General features: G+C 45.0%; 1 protein-coding gene across 2 annotated transcripts in view; it reads left to right on the forward strand.

The window, feature by feature from the left end:
* Nucleotides 1-13,988, forward strand: part of ENOSF1 (enolase superfamily member 1) — a 49,410-nt gene extending 35,422 nt beyond the window's left edge. The window contains exons 12-16 of one of the 2 annotated variants that reach the window (XM_066579613.1): nt 1,971-2,012; nt 5,333-5,462; nt 9,044-9,143; nt 10,780-10,861; nt 13,615-13,988. In XM_066579613.1, the coding sequence (XP_066435710.1) occupies nt 1,971-2,012; nt 5,333-5,462; nt 9,044-9,143; nt 10,780-10,861; nt 13,615-13,722 (462 nt within the window). In that variant the 3' untranslated portion in view covers nt 13,723-13,988. The remainder of the gene's footprint in view (nt 1-1,970; nt 2,013-5,332; nt 5,463-9,043; nt 9,144-10,779; nt 10,862-13,614) is intronic. The other variant, XM_066579614.1, reaches the window with a different exon arrangement.
* The last annotated feature ends 2,720 nt before the right edge of the window (nt 13,989-16,708 follow it).

A 16,708-nucleotide genomic window follows, 5' to 3' on the forward strand; every position in this document is an offset into this window, starting at 1 on the left:
CTTTATGGGATGGAAGAAATCCTTTAAAGGGGTTTTCTAGCCAAAAAAATGGATGACCTATCCTCAGGATAGGTCATCAATAGTTAGTCGCTGGCCACCCATCGCTCAGGATCTCCGTCGATCACCTTATCACATGACCCGCTGTCAGTGCAGCGGGCCGGACGTGTGTCATAGAGGATAGGAGTGCAAGCACCATAGTTGGCCTCACTCCCATTGAAATCAATGGGAGTTGAAGTGGCTATTACAGATGATTGGCAGGGATTCCTAGCGGCAGAGCCCTGCTGATCTATGATCTGCAAATAAGCCATCAATAGTTTACAACTGGACAGCCAGCGTACCAGACTTTTCAGAATAAGCTGTGTGTGTACATGAGAAATAATGTTTGATTATTAGAGGACTTGAATACTGCATTTTTTTAGCATTTTCCCCCTCTGCAGACTGTATCTCTAATTATCAGTCTTCCTTGAGCTGGTGAGTGCAGACTAGATGCTATGACGTGTCCCATACACTCTACACATATAGTAGAGATCACAAACACTTATTCTCAGCAGCATGCAAGGGGGGCAAGTGCAAAGTTCTGTTAAACAACCACTCATCCACCTACTCACCACTATGGAGGTGGCTGCTTAGTATCATTATTGCACATAGATAAGGCTTCTATACGGTGCCAGTCACACAAATGTGTAGTACACAACACTGGCTTACAGCCTACTTCTCAGATGTGTTCCCTATCGTGCATCTTTATAGTGTACTTGCAGTTTCAAGTGACTTTACCAAATAATCTGCCACGTGTGTTCATAGGGAATAACCCTATTTCTGGCCATTGTATGACTGATATATGGCATTTTTCACCAGTTTCCCTCTCCGGAGGATATAGGATTCTTAGTTTTTCCTGAGCTCATTGGTGAAGACTAGTTGCTATGTTTCACATATACTACACGAAGAGAGGAGTGGAGATCCTGCTCCACTTTCTCTTTGCAGCACAGGACACCCTCAGAAGTAGCATGGAGAAAATAATACAGCAGTACTGAGCAGTGCACATTAAAATCCAGCACTAGGATGAGGTAAAACACTTACTAGAAGCTAAGAATCTGCAGCCACATCCCTATGTGAGTGTCTTTGTCTCTGTGTCCCTCCAGCTGCTCCCTCCCCCTCTCCTTTTCATAGACTTCTGTAGGCAGCATGGGACAGCAGCAATGACTCAACTCTGCATCTAGTGATCTGTCTCATTATCTCTGCTGCAAGAGCTAGATTTCACATGATAACAGGCAATAGACTGCAAACTAGGAAAGAGACCCCTAGTGGCCAGCAGTTTAAACCAATTTTTCAACACAAAAGCATAATTTTAGGTAAACAAAGTTAAATTGCACTTTTGCTGGTTATCACAATGCCAATCAATTAGGCATAGGTTTGTTGAAAGTTTAAGGAATGGCTGAAAAAAAGTATCACCATAAGGGCGGCTTCAAACGGGTATATGCACAATTGCGCACGACCCAGTGCAATATATTTGAGGCTTTTTTTGCATGCATTTTACTGTACTATTTGCACCCGCAGGGCACAACCATGCCCCAATCTAAATGGCTATTTGGCCAAATGAGTTCCAGTGGTGTTCTTTTTCGAGTGAAATTGCGCAGCCAGTCGTGCATCTCCTTTCGAATTGTGCGTGGATTTGCTCATCCCACCCCCACAAAAGTAGAGCATGCTGTATTTTTTTCCGTATGCATGCAATGTGCGTGCAAAAAAAGGAAATGTGAGCGAACCCGTTGAAACAATGGGTTTTATTCTTTGCTTATGGTGTGCACAAATGCGCCTGTGTGAATCCGTCCTGGATGAAACTAGACAACATAGTCAACAAGCCTGTCGTTTTCTCCAAAGAATCAATAAAACTAGTGTGCACGATGGATAAACTGAAAATGAATCGCTCTGTGGTCAATATAACTAAAAATTCTTTATGGTGTTATTTCATTTAGGCTTTAGCACCGTTGGGAATCGGAGTTGCTACGGGAGAACAAGTGAGTGCCGCTGTACATATTAATGGGGCTGCTATGTGACAGCTGCAGAGACCTAAAAATGTTCCTAGATTCTGAGATTACAGGAATGTGAGAGGTTGACAGCTGCAGCCTCAGTGACCCTTCATCAGAGAGACTAGATTAAAGCCAGACAAACAGGAGACTATTCTACTTCTTGAACTAATTAAGAGCGCTGCCACCATGGCAGACTGACAGATCAGAACAGAGACTCCCTACCAGCTGGATTTCCAGAAGGAGAATCAGTGCCTTCTGAAAGTCCTTCAGAAAATTCTCATATTTCAGTAGTACATGGAAGGACACTATCTCAGCAATATCAGATAGATGCTGTCAATTTAAAAGAGCAGCTCTTCATCGGCAATTACTTATCCTCTTACCCTTCTGTACCATCTTCTTTATACTATCATAGAAAATACATTGTATTATTCTTCATGACACACGTTCTCCAATGTAACGAATGGAAGTGATTGTAGTATCAGACTACAAGGTTGGTTTATTGACTGTTACCATGAAGAAACGTAGGACTACTTACAGTAGGAGATGTAGCCACAAAGCTAGATGACATTTTTAGCCAAGTTTTTCTCAGGGTTTGTTCAAGTGGGAGAATCTGAACTTTCAGCACCAATTTCGCCTCTAAAACTGTGGCAGAAATCAACAGCTAAGGCGGCCTAACATCTGCATTGGAACATCCGGTCGGAAGTCCGGTGCAAATCCAGTACAAAATACCGGAAGTAGGATTGCTGCATGCAGCGCTTTTTCTTCTGGTCAAATGCCGGGCAGCTGAGTGGAAACCAAACGGACCCCATTATAGTCAATGGGGTCTATTTTGTGCTCTTGGGTTCCATGGTAAGACAGACCCGTTCGGCCAGGGGGTTCGTCTTTCGTGTTCCCCGAATGAAGCAAGAAAACTGAATCCCAGCAGTAGATGTGAAGTTGGCCTAAGGCCTCTTTCACACGCCCATAGGCGTTGTTACGTGCGCCTGCCGGCGCCGTAAAAATGTGTGAACGGGCGCACAAATCTAACGTTTGTGCACCTGTTCAAACGGCCCAGGCCCAGTGCATATATGCAGAGGCCGCAATGCCGTTGGGCGGGGAGAGACAGCTTAGCTCTGCTGAGCTGTCGTCCACTTCCCTCCCCCTCGCCGGATCACCTTCTCTCCCCTCCCTTCCAACTGTTTGCAATGGGAGGGGGCAGTGCGGGGCTAAGCTCCCGCCCCTCTCCGTAGCCAACAATGGGAGGGGGCGGAGTGGGGCTGAGCTTAACTCAACCCCCTCCCATTGCAAACAGTAGGAGGGGAAGAGAGAGGAGGAGAGAAGAGGGAGGGAGTTTAGCAGTCACGCTGCTAAATTGCCTCCCACCTTCCTTCTCTGGCCGCTGTCATTGGCTCCCATAGGAGTCTATGCAGCGGCCGACGTATTCCGAGCAGCAAATCCAGCCCATAGCATGCTATGACAATACGTAATTTTCTGCCCACAAGCAAAAATCGATTGTGATTTTCCGCTCGTGGGGGAGAAATCACTTTTTGTGCAGGCAACGCACGGCCAGCTTCCATTAAAGTCAATGGAAGCTGTTCGTCCCCCGGCCATTCTGCAATCATCATTGGAGAATGGTCGTGACAGTCGTGTCATCGCCACAGTGACGGCGCGGCATCTTCGGTACTGCGCATGTGCAGGCGGCCTGAGTCAGGGGCACCTTGTAAAGTTAACATCACATCGCATTGCAATGTATATTCGCTTGTTCACGAGTTTTTACACCTCACATCGTAGCATATATCGGACGGCCGTGAAAACAGCAGCCGATATGTGCTCATGTGAAAGAGCCCTTAGCCGTGAATTTTTGCTGAAGTTTAGGAGGCTGAATCTGCATGGAAAAAGTGGTGTCAGATTCTGCATTGTGAAATAACCTAATTTAGATGCATCGGAGCAATGACAATAGTTGCAAAGTTGTACATTGCCTTTAAATAACATAAAAACACATTTCATTACCAACACATTTGATACGGCTCCAATTGTAAAGTGCTGGAATATATTGGCGCTATATAAAGATTACCATTACGTTGCTACAAAAGTGCGCATTCACACAAACAATATTCTCGCACAAGTTTTACGCAATGTGCACAAAACTCACATGAATATGAAATCTATTCTTTAGAATGGATTCCTTCACATGAGCAGCAGGTTCTGTCTTTGGTTGTTCCCTCGGAATGCCTTGCCCATGGGTTTTAAAGGGACCTTCAAAGTCATTGCATGGCACTCGCTTGCTGTGCGATGTGCATGCAAGTGTGAAGTGATGTTTCCATGGAGGTCAATGGGAAACACTTGTGATCCTTAAACATGTGTGAGGATCGCAATTTCACAGAAGCGATGGAATTTTTAATCAAAAACACTTCGCCTCCCTGTGGAAATCGCACATTGTAAACCATAATATTGGGCTAACTTTTCCGGACTGATATTGCACTCATCCATGTTAATGTAGCATTGGGGCTGCTGATTTTTACAAAACAGCAAGGAGAAAAAAAATAGAAAGTTGGATTAAGTCTCCTAAAATATGTGAAATGCAGCTCAGATTTGTTGCGGCCTTGAGGCTTATTCACAGGAGCGTATATCTGCTGCCGTTTTCACGGTCGGACGATATACGCTACCATCTGATTTGTCTATCCCCTTCCCTCACCGGCTCTCTGCCTCTCTCCTCCCCTCCGGCTGTTTGCAATGGGAGGAGTGGAGCTAAGCTCCGCCCCTTCCATTGCTGGCTGTGGACAAGGGGCGGGGAGGGGGCAAGAGCTTAGCTCCGCTCCCTCCCATTGCAAACAGCCAGAGGGGAGGAGAGAGGCAGAGAGCCAGCGAGGGGGAGGGAAGGGGATAGACAGCTCAGATGGTAGAGTATATTAGCTGGCCGTGAAAACAGCGGCCAATATACGATCCTGTGAATAAGCCCTTAGGACATGTTCACATATAGCGGGAATGTTGTGGATATTCTGCAGCGGAACTAGCTATGGAAAATGAACAACCTTTTCTGCATTACCAGAAATCTCCTTCACATGCTGCAAACAAATCTGCTGCGTAATTTGGCCTGTTGTGCAGATGTTTAATCCGCTGCATGCCAATTTATGCTGCATATTTTCAGTGTAGATTTGGTCTCTGTAAATGAGAGGTAAAATCAGACCCACAATCTGCGTGTTACCGGCGCAATCTGACGCAGATCAATGTCTGCTGCAGACATTCCGTTGCATGTGTAGCCTTCTCTGTACTTCTCAACAACTATCATGTAACAACTCTAAGTCTCTGCATTTGTTTCTTTTGCTCAGTGCCACAACAGAGTCATGTTCAAACAGTTCCTACAAGCCCGAGCCCTCCAGTACCTCCAGATTGACAGCTGTAGATTGGGAAGTGTCAATGAAAACCTCTCTGTTCTGCTCATGGCCAAGAAATTCAATAGTAAGACTATAATTATAATCCGGAAACACAACGAATGCGCGATCTTCACTTCTGACACAAAGTCTTGTCCCCGATATACTAGCACCGCCGCTGTTGAAGAATTATGGCGGACCTATAGTTTTCTTTTTTGCTTGAAGTTGTGTGGATTAATTTCCTGATACATCCATGTAGATGGGGAAGCAGTTTTTCTGTTCCAGAGTTACAAATCCCGAATTCTCTTCACACAGACAGCTGACTCACAACATTCTGGCTGCCTGGGTTTGGAATCGTAAAGCTATATAAAGGCATTTTTACACCTGTGACCTTCTGCCATTTGTAACAAATGCCAATTGATAATTTAGCAAGTCAATCGGCACATATTCTGCTGTGAAGAAGAGGATCTCCAGTATAGGGGCAAATGATCGTTAATAAAATGGTTCATCCCTACATGGCTTACTTTCACCAAAAGACTAGTACCAGTGTTTCTGGTGGCACAATGTGCCACTTACTAATACGATATAGTGAAAGGGATTGGAGTTGGTCACAGGTCCTAAAACAGCAAAGCTTGACAGATGCCGTGTGCTTACAGGACCTGTGATGATGTCACCATCATGTAATCAGTCGTGGAGCTCTGAGCTCCGCAACTGATCACATGATGGGGACATGATCACACGTGCTGTAAGCACATGGCTGCTGTCAGGCTCTGCGTGTTTTGGGACTTGTGCTGATGTCACCGTCATGTGATCAGGGATGTAGCTCAGAGCCCTGGTGACTGATTACATGACGGTATTCAATAGCAAGTTGTCAGCAGCACAGACCTTCTTAACTAAAATGAGTGAGGCAATACATGCAGAGCCCAAAGTACCATCAGCCAATGGTCCTAATTTAGTCCAAATATAGAAGTAAGGGCAGCCGTCAGTAGGTACAGAATCTTAATCCAAAATTCTTTATTCCTCTGCGACAAAAAAATGCACAACATTTCCACCCAGAAAGACCCTTTGTCAAAGAACCTTTCTGGGTCGAAAGGTTTTTTTGGCGCAAGGGGAATAAAGAATTTTTGATTAAGATTCTGTACCTACTGACGGCTGCCCGTGCTTCTATATTTGATCACATGATGGTAACATCATCACATGTAACACACAGTCACTCACAAACAGGTGGTCCTTAGTATTTTGACTCAATCAGGCATCAAACGAGCGTTTACTACTCACCTATTACAACTTGGGTGATCTGGCAACTGAGGGACAGAAAATATCTAATGCAGCCTATGGCAGATCTTGCAATATAGAACAGTCGAAGGATAAAGATTAGAGATGAGCGAGCGTACTCGCTGAGACAAATTACTCGAGCAAGTATTGCCATTTTCGGGTACATGCCAGCTTGTCCCAAAAGATTCAGGGGGCGGCGGGGGAGAGGAACGGGGGGGGGGGGGGGAGAGATCTATCTCTCTCTCCCCCCTGCTCCCCAATGCTCCCGCTACTCACTGCTAACCCCCCGAATCTATTGGCACGAGCGGGCATGTACTCGAAAATGGCAATACTCGCTCGAGTAATTTGCCTTAGCGAGTACGCTCGCTCATCTCTACTCTAATAGAGATCGTCTCTGTACACACAGCTCAGCCAACCCGTCCAGGTTAGGACTCCTTCACACGGGCGTATTTGGATCAGCAATACACAGAGACTAGAACCCAATGATTTCGATGCGTTCATTCACATCTCTGTATTTTACGCATGCATTTTAGCCCTGCAAAAAAAGGCAGCATGCTGTATTTTTCTGCACATTTGCACACCAAAGGTCTCTGTAGAAGTCAATGGGGAGTACACAAATGCACGCGCAATATGCAAGGAGATGTTTGATACGCTGCATAATTCCGCTAGAAAAAGAACACATCTAGCATCTTGTTTGTCAGGCGCAAGTGAACATGCCCTGCGGACGAGGAAGGTTAGTAGAATACGCTGAAGTGCGTAAAAAAGCATAGTTGGATCCACAAAAATGCAGCACTGAGGCATGTGCAAAGGCACTTACGCTTATGTGAAGGAGCTTTAGGGGGGTCCACATGTGGCGGATTTTTTCACTGAATTTCCATATGGACCTTCTACATGGAATTTCCGTGGCATTTACAGTAGCAGCAAAGTGAATGAGATATTGAAAATCTTGTCCACAAACTGTGGAAATAATCCACACAAAACCCGTGCGGAAATTAACATGTAATTCTGCAACATGTCAATTTTATCACCATTTCTGCAGTGGAATGCACCTCTTCTCAATGGGGGTGGGGGTGGGGGGGAATTCTGCACAAAAATACAATAAAACCCGCTTCAAAATCCGCCCCAAATGGTTTCCCCCATGTGCACCCACCTTTAGAGCCCCTTTTCTATATAATGCGTTAATTTAGCGACCAAAAATCACATTCATCCTTATCAGAGGACGAAAAAATATGCATTGGGGTAATTGAAGAGCCTTGGGGCCCTCTTACACTGAGGGATTCTCGTTCAGATCATCCCTGGATCGTTCAGTGTAAATGCTGCCAGCGACTAAACGCCGATCAATAAATCATTTACTTATCATTCATCGTTCAATTTCTGCAAGCATAAAAGTCAAATGCCAATCGGCCTCTTCACTGTGAATGGAGGCGGGCAGAAACGCTCTCCGCCGCTCCGCCTCCGTTCACTGAGCAGTCACCACTCTGGTGTGACGCCATTATTGCTGGGACAGCTGTCCGCGCTTAGGGACTTTTCACACGGGCGGAATAATTCCAATGGAACGCAGCGGAATTCCACGCCAAAGTCCACGCGGCTAACTGCTGAGTTTGATGCTGTTTTGCAGGCTGATTTAAGCCATTTTCTTTCCGCATCAAAATCCACATGGAGCAAAACAATTGCGCGAGATTTGGGTGTTGCAAGACGCACGAATATGAACCCCATTCTTTTGAATTGGGTCATACACATGATCGACGTTTTCCCGCATCGCAATACGGGAAACGAATCGCAGCACGTCCTATCTTTGGACATGCTTTCGCATCACCTCTCCCATTGTTTTCAATAGGGCCGGCGCAGCTTCACACCACACACTAGGTGCAAGCGGTGCAGTGCTATGTAATGCGAGATTTCCACATAGAAAACAATGGGAGAAACTCTGCGATCCTCCACCGCGTCTGACAGCCATGGTGGAGGATCGCTACTTCCCCAAAGTGATTAGAGATGGTTTTGACATAAATATACCTCGCATGTTGGCGTGTGCGATATCGGGCCGTGATTCACCCGTGTGAAGTTAGCCTAAAAGCACTCAGCAGTCTCTGACGCTCCCATTGAATGGAGCAGCAACGGGTATGCATCCGGGGGTTTTCGGGATCAACGATCATGGGATTGGTGGGGGTCCCAGCAGTCAGACCTCCTCTGATCATAAAGTTATTCCCTTTCCTGTGAACTTTTTATCTTGGTGTAGCCCTTTAATAGTTACAGAAGTTATGGAGATGATTTCTGCACGCACGGCCCCATAGAGCCTCCTTTATAAATCATTATTTGCGCAGCTACAAGTAAAACGCTGTTAGTGTTAATAGCTTAACAAATAAATACTCTTAAAAATTGCTCTTTTCCCTTCAGTTCCCGTCTGTCCGCACGCTGGCGGAGTTGGACTCTGTGAACTGGTACAACATTTGATTATATTTGATTACATCTCAGTCTCCGGCGAGCTGGACAACAGGTGCGTCCACCTATATGAAAATACCTCACTGCATCATTCCTGGTCTCCAAGTAGAGAAGTCTAATGAAGGGCTGACTCACATGGCATGTTGTGCACTGCGTATTACGCGCTTATTTTCCACGCACGTAATATACGTATTTGTTGCGTATTTTATATCCCCATAGCCTATATTGGTGCATAATTGCATCAGAATAGGACTCGCTGCGTTATTTACATGTGTGATAGGCTTTTAGCACCATGCATTACGTGCCTGAAAAGTCCACTTGTAATATGCAGTGACAATATGCCAGTCAGTGCAAACCCTTAGGCCGTATTTACACGAGTGAGTGCAATATAGGGGCAATTAAAAAAAAAAAAAAAAAAAAAATAGACCCAACATTGCATTCTTCTTACATGATTTTCAGGCATCTGCAATGTATTCTACGTAAAAAACACAATTTACTTTCAGATGTACATGCAATTTTCACACGTATTAAAATGTAAAAACGTATCGCACTCGCAGGCAGATCATGATTTTTTCACGCTGCCGTAGGAAACAGGAGCTTTTTGAGCAGAATCGCCTAAACATTTTCTGTAGGATCTGCAGAAAAATGGAGCCGGGGGAAAAAAATGACATCCGCAGGTATTTAAATCCCTGCGGATGCCCAATGATAGTCTATGGGCATATTGAACTGCGGGTGACCCACGCGGGTTCCGCAATTCAATTATGCCCGTGGACATGAGGCCTAAGGCCTCTCTAACACAGGCGCTTTTTACGGCGATTAACGCGGCATTTTGAACGCTATGTTAATCGTGGTATAATGCTCCCAATTGAAATCAATGGGACCTCGTAGACATGCGGCCGATCGCGGCCCTGGACGGCGCTTGCCAAACAGAGCCTGTTCTTTCGTCCGAAAGAGAAAGTAAAACCGCAGCAAAGCGCCTTGTTTGAAATCGTGGCGCTTTGCCACGTTCACGTGTGAGAGCAGCCCAAGACTACTGATGCGTACTATGCACGGTGTCCATCAGGTAGTCCGAAAAGCGATTTGCCCATCATTTTTTGACCAGGCCTAGAGGATCGCTTTAAAGAGAATCTTTCACTATGGTTTGCCGTCTTCTCTGAGGGCAGCATACCATAGAGACAGTCACGCTGATAGAAGTAATGTGTCTTCTGTATGTATCTGTTGAGTTTGGGAGGAACTTACATTTTATCTATAGCAGGACCTACATAGAGGACTACAGGCTAGCCCCACCCACTAACTACTGATTGACAGCTGCCTGCCTATTACTGTGCATGGAGACACCTACCAATCAATGGCGAGAGGGAGGGGTGGGTGTGGCTAGCTGCTGCTCATGAATATCCAGGACTAGTCCTCTGTATAGCTGCTACTAATAAAATGCAAGTTTCTCCTAAACTACTGTACATACATATAGCAATCAGCTACCTTATGCTGTTCCCTATGAGGGCTGCAGAAAGATGGTGACAGATTCTCTTCACTGGAGAAATGCAAAATGATGTAGTCCATAGATGTTGTAGAAACCTTATGGCATAGTCAGCTTACATTTACACATATTGCTGTGCCGTCATCGTTCCAGGCTGTATTACGTGGCCATGTTATGCTCATCTGAAGATCCCATTTTTTTTGCTTTGTTATAGGATGTGTGAATATGTGGATCATCTACACGAACACTTTAAATACCCCGTGACCATCCACAATGCAGCTTATATGCCTCCAATGGTAATGTAAAATCTTCAAAGCATACCACAGATTTGCTGGTTACTCATTGGTTCAGTAGTGTAGTTATCAGCCAATCAAAAGCTCTAATTGTGCAGGCGGATGTTAATCCCAACACACCTTTTTACAGTGGTCACTAAGCAGCGTTATTCCAATGCACATGCCTTTTTATGGCACCTTGGAATAAAGCCAGCATGGATCTCCTTTGGCTGGGAGTGGAGAAGTCTTCTCCCTCTGTCACCCAGAGGCAGGGTCTCATAGGTCAAACTAATACATACTACAGTGCTGTAGTATTGCAGTGTATTAATGGAACAATAGTTTCTAAGTAAGTTCAAGGCTACCTACACATCGGATATCACGCTTGTCAAAGTGCATTTTACCCGCGGATGTAAGGAGTTTTTCATGCAAAAACGCCTTAAACAGTTCTCTAAAAATTCCAATTAACTGGTCCTTGTTTCACGTGGGGGGGGGGGGGGGGGGGGATGGGGAGATTGGCAATTCTGTTTCCCAATTTCAATGGGAAACATTACATCGCAGAGGCTATGATGGGTTTGTCTGTCCCATTCAAAACAATAGGCCATGTGTTACAAAAGACATGAAAACTCAGTAGACCACCTTCCCTCACTTATACCACAGAAGCCTGGACAGATATTGCACTCTTAAGCCCACAATTCCTATAACAGTGCATTGTGTTTTTGTAAGAAAAATTGCACTGTGATACATGCTATTTTCATGCACGTAAAAATCATGTTTCAATGGTGGGGGGGGGGGGGGGGGGGCATAAAAATAATGAGTGAGTTTTCAGCAATCTCGTTGAAGAAAAAAAAACATGAAACGTGGTTCAGTTTTTTTCATTTGGCGCATCACTGTAAGAAGCAAAATGCCTATGTAAATTAACTAGAGATGAGCGAGCATACTCGTCCGAGCTTGATGCTCATTCGAGTATTAGGGTGCTCGAGATGCTCGGTACTCGTCTCGATTAAGCGAGCACTGACCATTGAATTCAATGGAGCCAGCAATACAGCCGGCTCCATTGAAAGCAATGGGCTGCCGGCGATCGCAGGATGAATTTTCGGGAAGGGCTTAAAAATATAAGCCCTTACCTGAAAATCATCCTAAAATGTGTAAAAAATAAAAAAAAATATATGTACTCGCCTTGTCCCTGCAGCCGGAGTTCAGCCGCGGCCGCCCAGCCACTATTGTGGCTTAATAGTGAGACCTTGGAGCCCGAAATGCAGCCCTGCATGTTGCTCCTCGCCTGCCCTATCCATTTCTGTGTTTTTTACATGACTTTGGTGATTTGCTAAGATTTTCACAAATGAAAACCTTAGCGGAGCACCAGTCATATACAAAAATGCTCGAGTCGCCCATTGACTTCAATGGGGTTCGTTACTCGAAACAAACTCTCGAGCATCACTGAAAGTTCGACTCGAGTAACGAGCACCCGAGCATTTTGGTGCTCGCTCATCTCTAAAATTAAAGGAGATGTCTCGAGGAAGCAGTGAATTTTTTTTTTTGCCCAGTCCCCCTAATTAAGCATACATAACTAAGCGCCCCTGTAAATGACTTTTCTAGCTGGTTCGTACTTACCGTTCCAGCAACTTATAAAAGTTTCCCCAAGATGGCCGCCGGCTCTTTTCCCTTCGCTTGCTGCAGCCCGACGTGCGCGCTCCCGAGACGCTGCCAGCTGTGTCTCCATGGCAACCAGACGCCCCGCAGCCGCCGACTGGACCCACCGCAGCCGCCGACCAGTCACCCACCGCCAGGCAGCAGGTAACCGGCGCTAGCCCCCGGCTCCCCAGCGCTACGCTCCCGACTCCCCAGCGCTAGACTCTGACAACAGACGAAGGCCCCGGGGCCCAGCACTAGGTTCCGGGGCCTACCGCTGTGACCCGGCACCTTCACCTGTTAGTCAAGATCACCCCCCGACCCATCACTTTCCTGGGCGGCTTCTCGGGGCTGCTGGGCTGGGCTTCTCCGCTGGGCAGCTCCAGTTTCTGCACCTTCCTCTAACAGAGGAAGGTACAGAATGGCCGCTCCAGCGCGCTCCCGAGCAGTGACAGCTCGTCTGCGCATGCGCAGAAGAGCTGTAGCGGGGAGCACACTGAAGCGGCTCGTGCTGGAAGGAGAAGACCGGACTGCGCAAGCGCGTCTAAAAAAGCAAGCTGCCAGCGAATTTAGACGGAACCATGGAGACCAGGACGCTAGCAACGGAGCAGGTAAGTGAATAACTTCTGTATGGCTCATATTTAATGCACGATGTACATTACAAAGTGCATTAATATGGCCATACGGAAGTGTATACCCCCACTTGGTTTCGCGAGACCACCCCTTTAACCTATTGGAAGTAAGGGGTTAATACATTACACGACAAAATGTGTGCAGTTTTATCATCTATGTAAATAAGCCCTAAGGAGCAATGTCCATGGATCCTTCGGGGGCATACAGCTATCAAACAGGGTTGTTTCATGCGCAGAAACCCCCCTTTGTAAGAAAGAACGGCTTTCTCCATGCACTACACAGTTAACTACTTCTGAGACCACTCTCTTGCATGGCCATTGCTGGTGGAGAACTTCCAGCCCATGAACCGGCTACTCAGCCTTTGGCAGATAATTTAGAGACAGGGCTGGGAAAGTGAACTGAATCTTTTCCACCAATGAAGGGAAGCCAAGCTACTAGATGGGACTAAAAAAAAGTAACACTACTCGCCCATTAATTTGTACTGAAGTTATTAAACAACCATTTTAACCTTTCAGGATCCAGGATATTCTACCGAAATGAAGGAAGACTCTGTGTTATCGTACCAGTTTCCAGGTGGAAGCGTTTGGCAACAGCTTATTCATGACAAGAGGGTTGAAATTTAGGCTCTGTTACCAATTCTACCTGACAGAGGGGAAGCGAAGCCTTTGTTTCCCTTGGTTTTTGGAGGCGAGAAACAAACATGAATGGGGGGGGGAGGGGGGGATTTTAACACAAAATGACTTGTTTTAAATTTGTACAACTGAGATATATACTACTTCTAATGACTTTATATTCTTGTTTTGGGAGCATGATTTTAAAAAAAACAAGAATGGCTGTCCTCTGCTAATGCAATATGCTGTGCTGGATAAACGTAATATATTGTACTACAGGTTATTATGGATGCGATATCAATTAGGTAGTTTTTGGTTCTTTAGGTTTTCAATAGTTAAAGCATTGTGTAAGGGGGAAGGAAACCTCCTATGGAACCTCCTTTTTATCGCAATGCAACAAGCTTGCATTGCGATGCGCTTTTAACATGAGTCCCATTGACTTTTGATTTTCTCGCACGACCTTAAAGCAGGCAGCAGTAATGCAAGATTTAAAAAAAAAAAAAAAACCCACACGCTTCCACTCGAAAAATCGCAGGAACAAAGATACGATTTCCTCACAATCACCAGTGTGAAGAAGCCCTTGTTGTCTATTTATACGGGATGAGCTCTCGGGCAAACAATAGCCATCAGCTTGTCCCAGAGATACTCGCTGCTGTGCTGTTACACAGGAGCGAGTATAGCTGGCATCACTCAAGGCAGTGCCAGAACGGAAGTGGAGCGGGCCAGGAAGCGTTCTCCCTTCGCCTGCCTTCTTTCATAGTAAGCAGACAGTTATTCATAACTTATTCTATGGGAGCACAGGAGTTTGAATGATTCTGAAAGATAATTGCTCGTGTAAAGGGCCATTAGATGTCATGGTCAGCAATGGGCTGGGGTAAGGAAGACCCTCATATATGACAAAGCAAATATGCTCTGACTGATATGAACAAAAATCCTTGTTATCCGTCCCCTGGACTAGTAGGAAAGCAAGAGAATCACAGATCGTTGCTGGCAACGCATCCACTGCTCTGTACACAGACGGCAGTGACAGCTGTAAATTCCGTATTCCCAACCTCACTACAAACAGCTGGAGCTCTGGTTCTTTGATTTTAAAAGAAACCTTCAATCCAATCTAAAACTACATCAGTAGCTATGACCATCTGACATACAACCTGCTCTGCTTGTCCAAAACCCGCTTTTGAATGAACAGGAGCTTGGGGTTATGACTAGGAAATACTAAAACAAAAGCCACACGCCCCAATGCTTATGGCTAGGGCTCGGCGATTTCACTTACATAGAAGTTTCTTCTTTTCAATTTATAGAAGTTTCTCGCAGGTAAAAAAAAAAAAAAAGAGACAAGTTTTAGACTAGAATTGCATGCGATCTCAATCTACAGTGTGATCAGAATTGTGCCTTGGGTTCCATTTATGATCACCTTCACATTTAAAATGGGACAATTTTGATATGTATAATATAAGAGGGGGTAGTCGACACAATGATGCTACATACTGGAGGGGCAAGATAGATAATATGTAACCAAATGCTGCTGGTTTAATCTGTCTTAGCATTAATGCCACATAATCATAGCTATGGGACAGGGCAAAAAATAAGTTTTACAATTCATGCAAAGATATGAATTGTGGGACACTGAAACTGTAAATTGTATTAAATCGCCAAGCTCTACTTACGGCTAGTTTAGCCTGCCATGGTAACACACATATGAAACCTGTTATGGCACCAGATTATTTAAGACTACATGTATTCTAGTGCACAGAAAAATTCCCATGTTATAGCTTATCACTAGGATGGTGGTGTGGTTGTAACTTTGCACCCAACCTGCTGTACAAGAAAATACTGTGAAGGCGTAAAGCTCCATTTACATGCAACGATTATTGCTCAAAATTTGTCTATACAACAGCATTTGAGCAAGAGGCGTTGCGTGTAAATGCGCACCCATCATGCACTCTTCGCTAATCACTGACCAAGTCAGGAAAAAAATTTTTTTTTAAATCCTTTGTCCCGGTAACAGGGACGGCATGCTGTGTTCTCTGCAGCCAGCACTGATAGCACTGTAAGCACCAGCAGCCTGAGGCAGAACAAAAACAGATGTATTTAGGGAACAGACCACCCACTGTTCTCTAAATACATGTAAATGAAGCTAGTTAGCTACTAATGGTCTGATTAGCCCATTAGTAGCTAATGTAAAATGATCACTCAAAACTGTCAGCTTGATGAATTTTGAGTGATCATCTTTGTGTGTAAATGGGGGTTTAACAGTGCACCTCTATTCTGAGGATTAGCAAGAAGTCCCAGCAGTTGGACTTCCCCCTCATCTCCATGTGCCACATTCTGGGAATATACAGTCCCCATCATAGAAATGCCCTATAATTCTGTAACCACCCATTAGTTGGCAAGTAGCCAACAGTCACAGCTGTAAGCAAACAATTTTGTACAGCAGTAATATGAAAAATCTTTGCATTCCCATTATTGGATTCTTGTGCATACCACATTTCCAGTTTAGAGACTAGAAAACTAGGTTGGCATTATTGTATTAGTGTCTCATATTTTGACTCTTGAGACCCCTTAACACGCAACGATTATTGCTCAAAATGCTAAAGTGAGCGATAATAGTTACATGTAAACGCAGGGAGCTGTGCACCATTTGCCCAATTGTTATTTAGCACTGGGTTTCAGCCGGCATAAAGAGGGGAAAAAAAATTGCTCAAAATTTGTGGCATGTGAGTGGAATTCGTTCACTTTTTGAGCAGCTTGCTAACTCAACAATGTACTCATTGTGTTTGCCTTGCACACATTTTACTCTGCTGGGAGAAGACAATGGAATCCTGCTGTCCAGATGACCATCACATAAACACACGCCCAGCTGAGCAAACAACTCATGGAGGAAATTGAGAAGATTAAAACCCATTATCTGTACGTGTAATTTTATTCAAAAGGGTCATCAGTTCGTTCAGTCATGTGGTTGTTTTACTGATAATGGTTGCATGTAAAAGGGCCTTTA

The sequence above is a fragment of the Eleutherodactylus coqui genome, chromosome 9, assembly GCF_035609145.1.
Source record: "Eleutherodactylus coqui strain aEleCoq1 chromosome 9, aEleCoq1.hap1, whole genome shotgun sequence".
NCBI classification, from domain to species: Eukaryota; Metazoa; Chordata; class Amphibia; order Anura; family Eleutherodactylidae; genus Eleutherodactylus; species Eleutherodactylus coqui.